The sequence below is a fragment of the Talpa occidentalis genome, unplaced genomic scaffold, assembly GCF_014898055.3.
Source record: "Talpa occidentalis isolate TD23 unplaced genomic scaffold, MPIMG_talOcc4v2.1 talOcc4.12, whole genome shotgun sequence".
Taxonomy (NCBI): Eukaryota; Metazoa; Chordata; class Mammalia; order Eulipotyphla; family Talpidae; genus Talpa; species Talpa occidentalis.
The window spans coordinates 42,555,935-42,573,534 of record NW_023601212.1 but is presented as its reverse complement, the minus strand read 5'-3'; the positions used below and the strand labels follow the sequence as shown (position 1 = coordinate 42,573,534).

The following is a 17,600-nucleotide window of genomic DNA, read 5'->3' as shown; positions in this document are numbered from 1 at the left end:
CTGAAGAAATGCACTTAGAGCCCTTAGCAAAGGTCAGGCCTCTGGAGGGTCACAGTTATTAGTGGTAATTACAAGCTGGCTTCTCTAGAATTGCTGGGGAGAATTGTTACCCACTGTTAAACTGGTAAAGAAATAGATCCCCCACGGCTACTTCCTATGGAGTACCTACACCAGATAGTCTGTTTTTTTTTTTTAAAGATTTATTTATTTATACAAGTACTGGGGTACAGGTCAGAGGTGCAGGAGGGTGAGAAAATTCACCAGAGAGAGCGGGGAACAGAATGGGCGGACAAACCGAAGACACTGCTGAGGACAGCAGCAGGCAAGGCAGGAGAGGTCTGCTGTGCCATGTGGGTTTCACCCTGGCTGGCCGGGGATCAAACCCGTGCTGCAGAGGCTGCGGACAGCTTCACAGGGCAGCGCTCAACCCGCTGCGCCACTGGGGAGGCCCTGTATTTTTTTTTTTAAGATTTATTTATTTATACAAGAACAGGGTACAGGCCAGATGCATGGGAGGTTGAGGGGATTCACCAGAGACAGAGCGGGGAACAGAATAGACAGAATGATGAAATACACTGCTGAGGGGAGCAGCCGGCGAGACAAGAGAGATCTGCTGTGCCACGTGGGATTCTTGCTGGCCGGGGGATAGAACTTGCACTGCAGAGGCTGTGGACGTGAATGAGCCTGAAAATGATGCTGAGTAAGAGACCAGGCACAAAAGAACACACTGTGTGATCCATGGATATGGAATGTCCAGAACAGGCAGATCCAGACAGAAGGCAGATCAGAGGCCATGGGGGTCGGGGGGAGGGGGGGGAAGAGTCATGAGTGCTCATGGGGACAGGTTTCTTTTTGAGGGTGATAAAATTTGGAATTAGAGATGATGGTTGTAAAACACTGTGTACGTTCTTAAATGTCATTGAATTATTCATTTTAAAATGGCTCACTTTATGCTGTGTGGGTCTCACTTCAATCTAAGAAAGGAGGGAGGAAAGTAAGATGGAAAGAGAGGCAACTAAAAGAGAAATTTTCTATTTTGAGTATTGGGAGTGTGTGTGGAACCACAACTTAGGGTCATTGCACTTGAGGCATGGGACCTGGGATGTCTCATTCAGCAATGCTCAAAAGCAGGTTGATCCTGCTTTTGGGGAGGGAGAGTGTCTTAATTTTCCAACATTCTGTCCAGCATATTTAGATGGAAAATTGGGAGGGATGCTCTGAAAAGTTAAGGCCGTGAATGTCCATCTGGTCAGCTGGCCAGAGGTCACAATTGGGAGATAAAGAGGTATCTGTGGCATCTGGAACTCATGAGTGCCTGCTACGTGCCAGGCACATTACTCTACAGATCATTGTATGTATGGCATGACTGAGGGACATGGCTGGAGGGTAGTTCCATCCTGCACTGACCCTGCCCCATGTGTCCCCCTAGGATGCTGCCCATCACAGAACACCTGCTACACATCCTCGGGCTGGAGAAGACTGCATTCCGCCTCTGTGCTGTGTCTGCACTTCTCCTGTCCCTGCTTTTCTTCCTTTTTCGCCTGCTGCTACAGTTCCTGAGGCTCTGCCGGCGCTTCTACATCACCTGCCACCGGCTGCGCTGCTTCCCCCAGCCACCTCGCCGCAACTGGCTGCTGGGCCACCTGGGCATGGTGTGTATGGTTGGGCAAGGGGCCTGGGCAGGTCAGGCCTGGGTATGTCCCAGGTATTCGGTAAGGATGGCAGATCTGCTGGTTTTCCTTATTCCCCTCCCCATCTCCAAGAATCTGGTTGGAACCATGAACAGACCCATGAAGATCAGAAAGGGCAAGCAGTTTCCCCAAGGTCACACAGCTAGTATGTAACAGAGCTGACTCTAAAGTTTTCTCTGTAATTTCAGGCTACTGCTGTACCTTTCATATAATATGTGACATACCCTATATGATAAGATATATCCAGGAAACAGGTACCAATGCCTGTGAAGTTCATTGGGTTTGGGATCCCAGTGGAGGGAGAGAGGGACACTTTCCTGAAGATTTTGTTGCTCCATCTTTACCCCCAATGTGGTTCACACACTCTTTCATTCTCTCTAATGCTGTACTCCCAGGTGAGGGCCCCAACCCTTTCTGCATTTCATTTCATGTATGTGAGCCAAGTAATATTTCAGGCACTATATACATATTCACTAATTCAGTTCTCTTGACAACCCTAGGAGGTAGGCCCCATTTTGTACCCGAGAATACTGCAGCATATGAAGGTTAAATAGCTAGCTTAGGTTACACAGCTCCTAAGTGGCACTATTGGGGTTCAAATCCAGGTCATCTGACTCCAGCATCCTTGCTCTTAGCAAGTTCTCCTCTGCTGTCTCTAGTTTCTGGATAAGAAAGGTTGAATCTTCAGAAGTCAAAAAGAGAGAAAGCCAGATCCCTGAGGGTGCTGAGACTCTCCGGGGCCTAGAATCCTACTGGCCTGCTGCACTCACCTTGTCTCCCTTCCAGGGGTTGAGATTATCAGTATGGACTTGATTGATACCATTTCTACCATCTACTGCCTGTGTGACCTTGAGAGCTTCCTCATGCCTCAGTTTCCCCATTTGAAACTCAGGAACATCATGGGGTTGTTTTGATGATTTCTGAACTCTTGCCATGATGTTTCTGGCACCCACTACACAGTGGTGGATATATGTTCTCAACAACTGGGTATGCGGAGATCAGAAGTATCAAGTGATTCTAGAAATATGTTGGATACTGCTTGAAGTGAGGGTCTCAGAAGAATGAACCCAAAGATACCTTCCCACTCAGTCACCCAAAGAACATGATTGTTAATTTTGTAACTACCCTCCGAGGGCCAGCTCTAACCAAGTTTGGGATGTTTGTGCCTGAGCCTCCCCTCTTTCCTGTCCCCCACTCCTGCTCAGGCCTCGTCCTCTCCTGCTGGATCACAGTCCAGCCTCTTCCCTGGGGTTCTGCTTTCAGTCTCATCCCACCAGTATATCCACTGTCCTGGTCCCAGAAGGATTCTTGAATTCAGCCACATCCCCCCCAACTTCCCCTCCAGCTCATGCACACTCCATGACTCTCCACTGTTTTTTGGAAAAAGTCCCAGCTCCTTTGCTGGGGTTCAGGGCTCTTTAGACTCTGACCCCACCCTCCTCATGTCTTCCACCATCCACCTCTAGTCACAAAGGATGATTTCTGCTCCTTTAACAAGGCTCTGACTTCCCACCTCAATGACCTTTGCCAAAACTATTCTTTTTTTTTTTTTAAGATTTATTTATTTTATTTATACAAGCACTGGGTACAGTCAGAAGCGCGGGAAGGTGAGGGAATTTACCAGAGCCAGAGGGGAGAGCAGAGCAGGCAGACTGACGAAGTACACTGCTAAGGGGAGCAGTGGGCGGCAGGAGAGGTCTGCGCGCCATGTGGGACCCTTGCCCGGTGGCCGGGGATTGAACCAGCGCTGCAGAGGCTGCTGCCAGCTTCGCAACCCAGCGCTCAACCGCTGCGCCACCGGGGAGGCCCCTGCCAAAACTATTCTTATCTAAGTGTACCAAATTAGGTAAACTTCTGCTCGTTGTTCATGTCCTATCTATAGTGTCCTCATTCAGGAAACTCTGTGGCTTGGGTGGTGGTCTCAAAGGTAGTGACCAGCTCCTGGTGCCCTGGGCAGTGGTTAGGGCCAGCTCTGAAACCTAGCCAGACCCCTCATGGGCCCATGAGACCTGGAAGGGCCATGATCTCCCTTGGGCGTGGGCAGCCTCAGGGCTAAGCCTGATTGAAAAAGACTCAGGAACCAGAGAGGAGTCATTTTTGTTTATTCATTTATTCCTTCATTTGACCAGTGGTCCTACCTTACCATTGGTCAGGTGCTGGTTAGGCCACTTCGTGTCTGAGCTCTCCCCTGATGCTTACAGCCTGTGAAGTAGGGATGGATCTGCCCTATAATATGGATAATTTGAGGTTCAGAGAGGTTAAGTGATGTGCCCTAGGTTACACAGTTGAAGGTCAATTTGAGCTTAGTTCCTCTGACATTGAACCTGAAGTGCTTCTGTCTCATGTTGGCTAAGAGCAGGTGTTATTTATTTATTTATTGAAGTAACATTACATTATAACATTATATACGTGTCAGGTGTGCATCATTGAAAATCAACATGCTATATGAAGTTCATCACTAAGAGAGCAGATGTTTTGAAACTGGGTGGCTTGTGTTCAGATACTAGTTCTGCCACTGTAGTAGATGATGCCAGTGCCTGGTCCTGTCTAGTTTCCATGGACTGACTACTAGCTGATAGCTCTGTGTTCTAGGGTTTTCTCTGGAAACTGGAACCCACCCATCCTTGTATATTGTGAACTTGAGAGTTACTGCCCCAAGAGTGGCCTTTAGCCAAGTCTCCAGAGCTATGGGATCGGAGGATCAATACCCTGGCTTCCTCACCCTCTAGCAGGTTGACTGAGATACCACCCTGGGGTACAGAGCCCTGGCTGCCCATGGTGCAACTTTTGCACTCTACAGGCTGCCTTCCCTTCCCATCTCACTTCCATACTTTCCTTCCCATGTTTTTTTTTTTTGATCAACCCTCATATCAACTACTTGCCCTAGAACTCTTGTTTCTGGTCCTCTATCTAGGGGAGCTGAAACCAGGAGAATCACTTCCTCACTTATAACTTCAGGCAAGTTATTGAACCTTTCTTTGCAAGAAAGATGAAGAAAATAATAGCAACAGCATCTCAAAGGTTCTCATGTAGGTTGAACATATGAGTACATGAAAAATTGTTGGAGTTGAGATCTGAGGGGTATCCCAAGACTCCCAAACCTGCATGCTCTGAAGAGGTTCTGTCATCCACTACATGAAGACAAAGCATACTCTTTTTAAATTAATATTTTATTTTATATAATTCTTACATCATTTTTCATTTTTGCACAATGTATGCATTATCATTTTGGTTATATTCCCCATACAATTGCACCCCCCTCCCCTTATTTTGACCCTAGTCCTTCATCTTCCCTTTCCTCCCCCGCTGTAGTGTGTCTCTGGTTTATAGTTGCTTGTTGATTTTGATTTTTACTTTGTATTAATTAGTCAAAGCATACTCTTAATGTGAAAGAACTTTAATATAATATTGTTCATAGAGAAAGAAGAGAAGAAAGGATAATAGTTTTCCAGTAAAACACCCAAAGTTACCTGTCCCCTTGTGGATAAACACCCAGCCAAACAGGGTTGGCCCAAAGCAAGGCCACTGAGACCCAAAGTCTTGCTACAAGGCTAAGGTACTTCTGGAGAACCAAAGGAAAGGTGCCAGGCAAGTCTGGGATGGAAGTAGCAAACTCAAAGAACAAATCAAGCTAACAATGCCATTGTCAGCTTCTCTACAAGTTTCTCTTTCAGTGTCTCCCTTCCATGTATCCCAAGTTACTAGTGCCAGTCCAAAGCCAGGAAGCTGGCATGCCCTTCTTTTCATGTCTCTCTGCTCCATGTATCTCCTTTAACACTTCTTCAGTTCCACCCTTTATTAGGTAGGGCAGGGAACATGAAATCCCCCATTTTAGTGGAGATCACACTCTAACAAAATGTAGCAGGACCCAAAACAGTGCAAGCACACATATGTGTTAAGGTAAGAAGCTAGGAATATTTTATTATTAACATGGAAAATACTTGATAAATACCAATCATTATCATTACAGTCATATGTTGCTTAACAACAGGGACACATTCTGAGAAGTGTGTTAGGCATTTTGTCATGTGAACATCACACAAACCAAGATGGTGGAGCCAACCACACATTTAGGATAGATGTCATGCTTAGTTGGGACCACTGTCCTCTATGCTGTCCCTCCTTGACTGAAATATCATTTAATGACAAATGGGTGTCTTGTGTTTACTATCATTGTCTTATTCCTTGGATACCAGTTGTGTGTCAGACCCCATGCTGGGACTCTCTCATTTTGTTATTTTATGAACCCTCTCAACTGCCCTTAGAGAGAGAGTTGACTGTTCAGCTCTACTTTTCAGATGAGGAAATAGAGGCTCAGAGAGTTATCTCTAAGTACCCATAATCATATACTCATCTTGCCTTATTCTGAGGTCAGGGTAGAGGGTGGGAGGGAAGGGCTAAAGTCAGCTGGGGCTGGGCACTGCCTCACTGTTCCTTGCCACATTTTGCAGTATCTCCCAAATGAGTCAGGTCTCCAAGATGAGAAGAAGGTGCTGGACAATATGCACCATGTGATCCTAGTGTGGATGGGACCTGTCCTGCCACTGTTGGTTCTTGTGCACCCTGACTTCATCAAGCCCCTGCTGGGTGCCTCAGGTAAGTGGGCCGGAACTCTGAGTGATAGGTAAATCCAGAGCCTACCTGGGCTTCTAGGCAGATTATCTGGAGGGAGGGTCATTTGAGTAGGTCTTTGAAGGATGAACAGGAATTCATCGAAGCAGAAATGGCAATGCGGACAATGGGAACAGCATGGGCAAGGTATGACGATGTCACACCAAAGATCCAGGAAATATGAGAGGATGTCCACCCACTTGGAGGTCAGAACCAAACTGGTTAGGATAGGCAGTTGTTTGCCCGGGATTTTAAGTGACTGTTGCTCAATTCTAAGCTTTGGTACTCCCATTCTTTGAGTTCTGACACGCCCACTATGGTTATTCCAGTCCACTTTCTTTACCTGGGCTGACCCTGACCACCAGAGAGGGAGATGTAGAAGGATTGCTTCTCTCTTCTGTAGTCCACACCTATCCCAAAGTATGCTTGGGACTCCCAAGTGTGCTTGACAAGGTCTCATTCAGGCTTCGACACCCAGTTCCAATAAACCTGTCCTTCAGGAAGCCTTATCTGCCTCCCAGACAGACCATAGTTCTCTCCTCTGGACTTTTCCATTCTCATTCTTAACTCTTTAGGACTGGCTGTGTCTGGCTATGGCTCTTTCATCCTTGTAAGTGGGACTCTGGACCTCCAGCATGGTCTTGTACGAAGCTGGGTACCTCCAGAGGCATCAGAGCACATTTGAGAGAGGAGGGATGGGAAACAGAACTCCATGAATTTTAGGATCTCTGCCCCCAACTTGGGCCTCTACAAAAACACATCTGGAGACTGCCTTCAAGGCTACTCAACCTCCCTCACTTCCCCCACCAGGAGCCCTGAAAGTGAAAGGGGCCGCCATCCTTCCCTTCCCCAGCTATGTCCTCCCTATGCCTCACTATCCCCTGTTATTGTGTTTATGAGGGGATGACTGTCTCCATGAAACAAAGGGAGTAACCTAGATCCTGGGAGAGGTGATATTTCTAAATGATGGGGCCATATTGTAAAATTGGCTCTGGGATTTGGGTGGACTCATCTCTCCTCTTAGGCCCTCAGTTTCTGATCTGTAAAAGGGGACACTTGTGAAGACTCAGTATTATAAAGTGGGTCGGTGCTGATAAGGGTTTCTTCTCATCTGCCTTTTTTGTACTTTTTATTCTCTCCTCCTCCCCCTCCTCCTTCCCCTCCTCTCCCTCCTGGTCCCCCTCCTCCTCTTCCTCACATCAGTTTCTCAAGTATGATCCTGTGTGGTTGTGAGACTCCAAGTAGATCAAGGAGTGGATTCCCCAGCATGGGAGTGCTCAGGCAGCTTCCCCTCCCCTCCCCTCCCTCAGGACAGGAAGGCTACACACTGCCTCCCCAACTGGAGGATCTGGATGAGGGACTCTAGGTTGGGGAGGGTGAGGCTGTGAGTCAGGAGAGGCCTCCTGGCCCCAGGGTGCCATGCCCCTTGATATCTGCCCACCTGGGATTGGACAGCTCTGGCCCCAAGTTGCAGATTCCATCCCCTGCTGGAATCTCCTTTGGGGGCCACCTGAAGAGGGTGGCTGCTCTGAATTTAAACCCACATAGCTGTTGGGCTCTGAGGAAGTCATGGTTCCCCTTGGAACCTCTGTTTTTTCATCTTCTAATGGGCATTTGGGGAGAGTATTAATGGAAGAAAATCAGTGAAAATGCATTATGGAGGATAAGGCATAATATATAGACATAATTATAGCTTGTTTTATACATTGATTTTTTTATTGAGATGAAATTCATGTAACATATAATTAACCATTTTAATGTATACAATCCAGTGGTATTTAGCGTATTCACAATGTTGTACAACTGTTGATTCTCTATATTCTCAAAAATTTTCATTACCCCATAAAAAATTATACCCATTAAATAATCTCTTTCCATTTCCCCCCTCCTTGTCCCCTGGAAAATCCTAGTCTATTTATCTCTTTATGGATTTGCCTATTCTGGATATATAATGCATTAGGAATTATACTAAATGTGGTCTTTTGGAACACTTTTTTTACTGTTAATATTTTGAGGTTGAGCCACATTATAGCATGTATTAGTGCTTCATTCATTTTTAAAGGCTGAGTAATATTCCATTTTATTCATACATATCACAATTTTTTTATTCACTCATTCATTGATCAACATTTGGGTTTTGATAATCAATAATGTTATGAACGTGTGTACAAATTTTGATGTGTACATGTATATTTTCATCTCTTTTGGGTTGCTTCATTGTAGAATTGCAGCATCACATTGTAATTCTAAGTTTAGCTTTTTAAGGAATTGTCACATTATTTCATTTTTTATAATAGGGGTCTGCTGTGAACTGGGGACCCAGTTATCTATCATATAAGTTCTCATACCAATAATCAATCATTATAATCATAGTGATGACAATAGCCAATAGTTGGTTAATTATTCATTTACATGCACGGATATTTAATGAGCACCTACAATGTGTTGGGAACACACTAACTTATTGGGTTTTTGAAGGAATGGCATGAGGTAGGGAGGATTGTTCTATTTCCCCTTTGGCAGATGAGGAAATAGAAGGGCAGAGTGGTAATCTGCACTTTTTACGACTTATCAGTGGGATGGACTGAAATCTGAATCCCGATCTGGCTGTCCCAGAGGCAAAGCTTTCCACCACAGTAGTTTTCAGCTTCCTCCTGGGCACTACCTGGATTTTTATTATATGACTTTCTTCAAGGATCCCATCCCCTTTTAACTGGTGGTGGTGGGGGCAGGAAATGAGAGAAGCAATCCAGACACAGACTCACCTGGCATTGGGTGGTCAGGGTTAGAGTGGAGGGGATAGGAGGATGAGAAGACAAAGGTTTAGCTGTGGAGGAGGTTTGAAGAAAGCTTCTGGAGTATGTTGGTGGAGTTGGGCTTGAAAGATGCACAGGAGTTTGCCCGATGAGGAGTACTAGGTGGAAGGTCCTGTCAGTACAAATGTGCAGATGTATGAAAATGCCAGGGGAATTTAAATGACTTGGGGTATCTGGAGCAAAGATGATGTATAGGGATTGAGTCAAGCAGGAGCTGGACTCAGGGCACCTATGTGCAAAGTGGATGAGTTTGTGTTTTATTTTGGGGGTGATAGGGAGCCATGGGAAGTGTTTGAGCAAGAGTCATTAGACAGATTTGTGTGTCAAAAAGACCCTTGAGAGATGAGCCTGGCATCCAGAGCCTAGAGATGAGAGGGGCAACTAGACTCCCACCTTTCTCTCCAATGCTACTTCCTCTCAGAAGCCTGCCCTGTTTCCAGAAGCTCTTTCTCTGTGCCTCCCTTTGCACCTGGCATACTTTCTACCTTCTTGATAATTACATGATGTACTTCTGTTTCCTTTCCCCACTCCAACCTCAGCTCTTTCAGGCAGGGTGTGGAGCCGAACCATCTCTGAATCCCCAGCATTACCCAGAATGGGTTGGGCACAAGAAGTAGCAGAAGAGGTGTGTTTAATGGGAGAATGAGTAGACTGATGACTCTCATTCAATTGGCCAATTCCTGGGGAGTGTATATGTAGGTGACTGAGTCACATCTTAGGTAAAAGTGCCATCACTTGAATTTCAGGTACTTCTTTCTGGGGCCCATGCCCATTCTATTTCAAACCTGTCTAGCACGTAGAAAGGTAATTCACTTTTATTTACCTACCCACCCATCCATTCATCCATCTGTCCATCTGTTCTTCCATCCATCCACCCACCCATTCATCTCTTCTTTGTCTCCTCATTCATTCATCCATCCTTCCTTCCATCCTTTTATTGGCTCATTCATTTTCTCAATAAAAAGTTAGTTAGTACCACTATATCAGTGATCAACATGGTTCTACCCCTCAAGGGACTTGTAACTGGATGGATACAATCCAGAAGAGACTAGAAAGATGAGGGAAGAGTGAAGCAGGGAGAGAATCTGGTGGAGAGACTCAGAGCAGAGAGAGAACATGTTTTTTTTCTTATTTTTTCAGGAAACTGAGAAATGTACTGTGATGTTAGGGTGCTCAGTGTATGTGCTGGGCATGGATAATAATTTTCTGGTAACACAATGGACGGGCTTCTTTTGAAGGTAGTGAGCTTCCTGTTTCTGTGTATATTCAAGTAAAGATTGAATATTCCTCCGGCAGGCATATTGACGTTGTTGAGTGGAATTTTCTTTGGTTGGAGGCAGAGATTATTTGACTTAATTGACTTGGAGTCCTTAAACCCATGGTGTCCCCTTGGCCCATTATGACTCAGTGCCTGAGTGTATACCACTGGCAGATGGCACATCTCTTGCTCTATCTCTTTCTCAAATTACTTCTGAGGGTGAAAACACTAACAGTTCTTACTAAAGTGTTAATGCCTCAAAAAAATTTTCTCTTCTGACAGTAGTCATGGTGGGGGAAAATGCAGGAAGTCTTCAGTTCTCTCTTAACTTGGTCAACTCAGAGATTACCCAACAGTCTCAATAAAGTCCCTGTGGTTACTCTGCAGGCCAGCTTCAAGACAAATTCTCTCTAGCTCTTAAAAAATGTATTCCCAAGGGCTCTGATGAAATACTGATTTAGTAGGTCTTGGGCAGACTTATAAAAATGTTTCCAGGTAATTCTGATTGTTAGTCAGAATTGGGAACACTTTCTTAAACTTTGTCTCAACCAAATCCCCATGGATCCACTGTAAAGGATTACTTGGAATTCAGTCTATCAAGCTGCCGCTGTCTTCTGCTCCAGTGGGTTTCAGACCTCTCGGTGATTGTCACCTTTGCTGTGTTCTTTGAAGGCCAGCACACTTCCATCCCAACCCCCAACTTCCACAACTAGGATATATCTTTTTAAGACTACACATTTCAATAGCTTTAAGACCCTGTAAACATGACTAAATGTTTTCAACTCTCATGCAAAATGTTCGCCTAGGATTTGAACCTGATGGATGTGGTTCATGGTATGGGCCTGGTTTGTTTGTGTATCCACTTTCTAGACACTTGCCCCACAATCCTCTTTCCTCAAGGGTCATGATACCTCTTTCTTCTTTGTATTTCTTCAACTGGCACAATACTAGGCACAAATGATGTGCTCAATATTTGGAGAAGAAAAGGTAGAGGGAGGATGGGAAGGAAGCTATGTTTGTTCCAGGGACTGTATCTAGCTTAAATCAAGATTGCTTGAATTTTGTTAAAAATTGCAAGTGGCAGACACAGTTTGGAGTGGGGCTGTATGTGTGTGTGAAATATGCAGGGGGTGGGGACATTACTAATTTTTTTCTATTTTTAATCAAAGTCATAAGGCATCATTGTGTTGAGCACACAACTCACCATTCTTGCCTGTCCTTAGCTTCTCCCATCATAGGTTTTTGGGTTCTTATACTGTTCCTCATAAAGATAGCCTGACTGTAGTTTTCTAAAGTCATTCACTGACACTAAAACAAAAAAATAGTTTTTTGGGAGAAGTGTGGACTGGGGTCCATCACTCAGGGCTTTGAAATTGGGCTGGGCAGCTGGTGCTTGAGACTGATGGGTGTGTGAGCAGGAAAGTACTCATTCAGATCTAGAATTTGATAAGATCCACTGGCACCAGTGTGCAGGACATACTGTCAAGGTGAAGTCGGAGGCTGAGCTAGGAGAAAAGAGGGGTGGACTAGGGGAAGACTCAGGTGAAGTAGGCCATTGTGAGTGGGGAACACATACTGGGTAAAGGTGAAGAGTAGCATGTGAGGTTATTCGGTGTATGTTGAAGGATGAGGTAAAAGAGGTATACAGGGGGCAAGATGGAGCAGGGTTTTCAGTGTTAGCCTGAGTTGAAACATTTTTTTTTTGAACAAGGGCAATAGGGAGGCATAAGAGGTGTTTGAGCAGGGGAGGCTTATGTTTACAAGGATCTTTATGGGATTGGTGTGGAGGTTAGAGGGGCAAGGTGTTTTTTTGTAACCCGGATAGGAGACCCAAGGGGGTCATAAACTGAGGTCAAGGGTCAGAGCTCTGTTTTGAGCCATCATTACATTTTCCTCCACAGCTGCCATTGCCCCCAAGGATGATCTTTTCTATGGCTTCCTGAAACCTTGGCTGGGTGAGTAAGGGACTGGGTAGTTTGGGTTTTAGGGAAGAGGGGACAGGGCATGGAATTTCTTAGTGTGTTTCAGAGTAACAGGACTGGCCCATAACCACAATGTTATGACTCCAGGAGATGGGTTGCTGCTCAGCAAAGGTGACAAGTGGAGCCGGCACCGTCGCATGCTGACACCTGCCTTCCACTTCGACATTCTGAAGCCCTACATGAAGATCTTCAACCAGTGCACTGACATCATGCATGTGAGTCCCATAGTTTCATGGAAGAGGTTGCTCTGGGAGTAAAACTGGTCCAGGCTCCAACACATGGGCAAGCTATGTGATATTAGGAAGCTTCTTTATCTACAAAGTTGGCTTGTAGTGAGCAAGTGGCTAGGCATTGTCAGCCTGGCTTAAAGTCCGAAGTCACCATACCCATGGCAATACATCTCTCTTTTCCAGGCTAAATGGCGGCGCCTGGCACAGGGTTCGGTGGTTTCCCTTGACATGTTTGAGCATGTCAGCCTCATGACCCTGGACAGTCTTCAGAAGTGTGTCTTCAGCTACAACAGCAACTGCCAGGAGTGAGTGTGCCCTCTCTGGGAAAGACAGAGGCAGCACTTTAGGAGTGAGGTGGTGGGAGGAGAAAAGAAAATGTTAGGTGTTAGGAAGTTCTGGGAAGCTAGCACCCTGCCACTGAAATTCTTTGTGTTCTGGGGAGTTGACATCACATCTCTGAGCCTTTTCCTTATCCAAAATAATTGACATCCTAATTCCTTCATTATAGTCATCTTGTGAGAATTAAATGAGATAATGTCAGTCAGTGGCTTAGCACACAGTAGGTGATAAGGAAATGCTAGTTGTGCTCATTTCTCCAAGAAGAGTGGGAAGCATTTCCCACTCTCTGAGTCTCAATTATTTGTTTGTAACATAAAAATGACAGTCCTGAACTTGTTGAAAGATGGTTGTAGCACTGTCCTGGCATTACAGTAGATACTCAGTGAGTATTTTTCAGATTAATGAACGAGTAAAATAACCATTTCCCTGGTACATTCATTGATTCATCAAGTATTCATTGTGTGCCTACTATGTGCCTGACACTATGCAAACTATTGGGAATATAGTGGTGAGCAATGGATTAAGTTTCTGTTCTTTGGAGGTATAAGGAATAAGGGGCAAGGAATAAGTGTGAAGTTTGTAGCACATAGTAGGTCCTCAATATCCTGCAATGTAGTATTTTTTAAAAAACAATACCTTTATGAGATGTGACTCACATGTAATTCACCCATTTAAAGTATATAATCCAGGAGTCTTTACTGTATTCACAGAATTGTGCAGCCATCACCATAATCAATTTTAGAATATCTTCACCAAAAATAAACCCTGCACATTTCAGCAGTCACCCCTCACCCCAACTAACAACTCTAGGAAATCACTAGTCTACATCTCTCTTTACAAATTTATTCTATCATGGAAGTTTCATATGCATAGAATTATAGAAACTTTTATGTTTGGTTTCATCCATTCAGCATGTTTTAAAGGTTCACCCATATTGTAGCATGTATTAATAATTCTAATTTGATTAATAATATTCTATTTACCACATTTTACAACATTTTATTTATCTGGTCATCCATTGGTGGACAGTTGGGCTGTTTCCACTCTCTTGGTGAATAGGAATAATGCCACTATAAACATTTATGGACAAGTGTTTGTGAGAACATATGTTTTTAATTCTTTTTTTTCCTAAAGTTTTATTTATTTATTTATACAAGCACTGGGTACAGTCAGAAGCATGGGAGGGTGAGAGAATTCACCAAAGCCAGAGGGGAGAGCAGAGCAGGCAGACTGATGAAGTACACTGCTGAGGGGAGCAGCGGGCGGCAGGAGAGGTCTGCGCGCCATGTGGGACCCTTGCCCGGCGGCCGGGGATCGAACTGGCACTGCAGAGGCTGCTGCCAGCTTTGCAACCCAGCGCTCAACTGCTGCACCACCGGGGAGGCCCTGTTTTTAATTCTTTTGGGTTTATACCTAGAAGTGGAATTGCTGAGTTATATGATAACTAGATTTAACCTTTTGAGGAACTGCAAGACTTTTTCCAAAAGTAGTTGCACTGTTTTATATTCTCTTACTCTCTACTTTCTCCACACCGTCACCAACACTTGTTATTATCTATCTTTTTCATTATAGCCATTCCTGTTTGGGGTGAAATAGTGATTTTGATTTGTATTTCTCTGATAGGTAATTCTGTTAAACACCTTTTCATGTGCTTACTCTCCATTTCTATTTGTTCTTTGGAGAAATATCTAGTCATATTGACCAATTTTTGAATTGAGTTGTCTTTTTATTATTCTTGTTTTAAGAGTTCCTTACATATTTTAGATGTAAATTCCCTGTCAGATATATTTTCTTCTTCTTTGCACTTTGCAACCAGTTAGTTTTGGTGACACTATATCTATTTGGAAGTCTTCATCCATCTTTGGGCCTATTTTACAGTGTACCTGGATTTTGGTTTTATTCAGGTGTGGTGAAGCCAACACATCAGGAGATGATTACCATTGAAGAGATAGTTTATAACTTATAGTTCTCAGGAGGTTGGAGCACACAGGGGCGCACAGGGAAGCAGGGTTTTCAGGGTCAATCAGTAGAAAGCATGGCATAAGCCTTTTGGGAGCTTCTGCAGGAAAGAACTGGAAAGGCAGGGCAAGCAGGTTTAAGATTGGTTAATTTGATATTTCCAGAGGGCCCTGGCCACAGAGGCTGCTTCTGATTGTCCAGTATCTGGTCCTGGAGTAACCAAGGCAGATGGATAGTGGTTCAGCCAATGGACTTTGGGGTCTTTTGCTACATCTAAGAACTGGCTAGTCCCGGGAGGTTCCTGTCTCTCCAGTGAGCAAGATCCCAGATGACAGAACATCCAGAACACAGAAAACAGGAAAACATAGTTAATAAACAGCCTCTCTTTGTCACCTACCTATTGGTGGAGGAAGCTTGTCCTATGGGATGGGCCTGTGCTCATGGCCCTTTTTCTACCTGGCAGGAAGTTGAGTGATTACATCTCGGCCATCATCGAGCTGAGTGCCCTGGCTGTGCGGCGCCAGTATCGCCTGCACCACTATATCGACTTCATTTATTACCGCACCGCTGATGGACGCCGGTTCCGGGAGGCCTGTGACACGGTGCACCATTTCACCACCGAGGTCATCCAGGAGCGACGGAGGGCATTACGTCAGCAGGGGGCCGAGGCCTGGCTTAAGTCCAAGCAGGGCAAGACCTTGGACTTCATTGATGTCCTACTCCTGGCGAGGGTGAGGCTGGAGCCCTGCCCAGGCTGACACCCCCAGAATCCTACCAACTGAATAAAATGTAAACTTCCAAACTAGAGTGGACCTAGGGTGCTGGTCAGTGCAGAACACCCAGGAGTACTGAATTAGTCTGCTAGGCTTCCATAACAAAGTGTCACAGACCCAGTGGCTCAAACAGTGGAAATTAATTTTCTCACAGTTTTGTGGGTTAGATGCCTGAGTGTCAGCAGAGTTAGTTTTTTTGAGACCTCCCTTCTTGGCCTGTAGATGGTCCTCTTCCCCTGTCTTCCTTCTGTGCATATCTGTGTCCAAATTTCATCTCTGTAAGGACAATGGTCGTACTGACTTAGGGCCTGCCCTAATGGCCTCATTGTAACTCACTTACCTTGGCAAAGGCCCTGTTTTAAATATGATCACATTCCTGAGAGGATTTCAAGTATGAATTCTGGAGGAGGGGGTGGGGTACAATTCAACCTGTAACACTTGCAAAGATGAAATCCCAGACCTGGAAGAAATGTGACACAGCGTTATATCCACCAGTCACCTATTAGTGCTGCTCAGTGGAATTTCTGAAATTTCGGCTCTACATTCCTGGATTCAGACAGTCCTGGATTCCAGTTCTGGGTCTGCTGTTTCGTGGATGCTTGACCTTAGTCATTTAAACTTTTTCTTTGGGCCTCAGTTTCCTCTTTCACAACGCGATGATCATGAGACTTGATCATGAGATCGTTGTTGGGCATCTGGTGGGAGACTTGATACTAATAGCTGCTCAAGAAATAAACTCCCTTTTTCCTCCCATTCTGTGACTCTTTTTCCCTCTTTCAGTCTTTCTTAGACAAGCTGCACACCTCACTGTGCCTGGAAAACTTTCCCTTGTTGCTTGTTTTAAGTTGGGGGATGTCTTTAACTTAGGACCCCTAGAATGTAGAGGATGGGATGAAGTGGAGTGAGCATTGTCCACTGCCCATTGCAGGATGAAGATGGAAAGGAACTGTCAGATGAGGACATCCGGGCTGAAGCAGACACCTTCATGTTTGAGGGTGAGGATGTGGGATGAGGGTGGGGTAGGACAGGAAAGGCCTACATTGTCTGAAGACAGCATTTCCACCATCTCCTGCCAGCCTCCATTTGAACGTCTCATCTGCCTGCAGGTCATGACACCACATCCAGTGGGCTCTCTTGGGTGCTATTCAATTTGGCCAAGTATCCAGAGTACCAGGAGAAGTGTCGGGAAGAAATCCAGGAAGTCATGAAAGGCCGGGAGCTGGAGGAGTTGGAATGGTCAGTTTGGGGCTAGGGGCAGGGTAGTGGGTAGGTAGAGCCTACAACCATGGGTGTGAGTCCCTATTCGACAATATACTGACTACTCAGCCCCAGATACATCATTTAAGTGTCTTGAATTTCAATTTCTTTGACTGTAAAATGGAGATGACAGTAACACATATGCCTTCCTAGTAGTAGTGCAGGAATTCTTAGTAAGGAGTGTCTTTATCAGCAATGGTTGCAATAATGCTGCATGACAAACAGTGCCCAAACAGAGGTTTACAGCAAGGAGTTATGTTTGTTCTTGTCTGTATTTTACTCTTGTTACTGCTGGAATGGCAGATACCCTGGGTGTGTTCTTCACAAGGCACATTCCAGAAGCACAAAGAGTCACACAATTTAAAACCTCTTGCATGGTTTAAAACCTCTTAATGTTACATGCAATGTTAAATTAAGTCATCTGGCCAAACCCAACATGAATGGGGCAGGAAATAAACTCCACCCATTTGAGCAGAAAAACACATGACAGGGTACCAGTACATAACTGGAATATAGGGGAGATGAGAAGAATCAGGAACAATACAGAACACAATTTAGAGATATTGTGGGTTTGGTTCCAGATCACTGCAATAAAATGAGTATTGCAAATAGGTGAGTCATACAATTTTTTTGGTTTGTTTCCTAGTGCATAAACATACTATATGTATGTTTATACTATACTGG

At 44.8% G+C, this 17,600-nt stretch overlaps 1 protein-coding gene across 2 annotated transcripts in view; it reads left to right on the top strand.

Moving 5' to 3' along the window:
- Positions 1 to 17,600, top strand: part of LOC119240021 (ultra-long-chain fatty acid omega-hydroxylase) — a 37,740-nt gene that overhangs the window by 16,116 nt on the left and 4,024 nt on the right. For both annotated transcript variants that reach the window (XM_037504391.1, XM_037504392.1), the window contains 8 exons: positions 1,430 to 1,652; positions 6,143 to 6,287; positions 12,278 to 12,331; positions 12,446 to 12,573; positions 12,772 to 12,893; positions 15,350 to 15,617; positions 16,588 to 16,654; positions 16,766 to 16,895. In XM_037504391.1, coding sequence (XP_037360288.1) covers positions 1,431 to 1,652; positions 6,143 to 6,287; positions 12,278 to 12,331; positions 12,446 to 12,573; positions 12,772 to 12,893; positions 15,350 to 15,617; positions 16,588 to 16,654; positions 16,766 to 16,895 — 1,136 coding nt within the window. In that variant the 5' untranslated portion in view covers position 1,430. The remainder of the gene's footprint in view (positions 1 to 1,429; positions 1,653 to 6,142; positions 6,288 to 12,277; positions 12,332 to 12,445; positions 12,574 to 12,771; positions 12,894 to 15,349; positions 15,618 to 16,587; positions 16,655 to 16,765; positions 16,896 to 17,600) is intronic.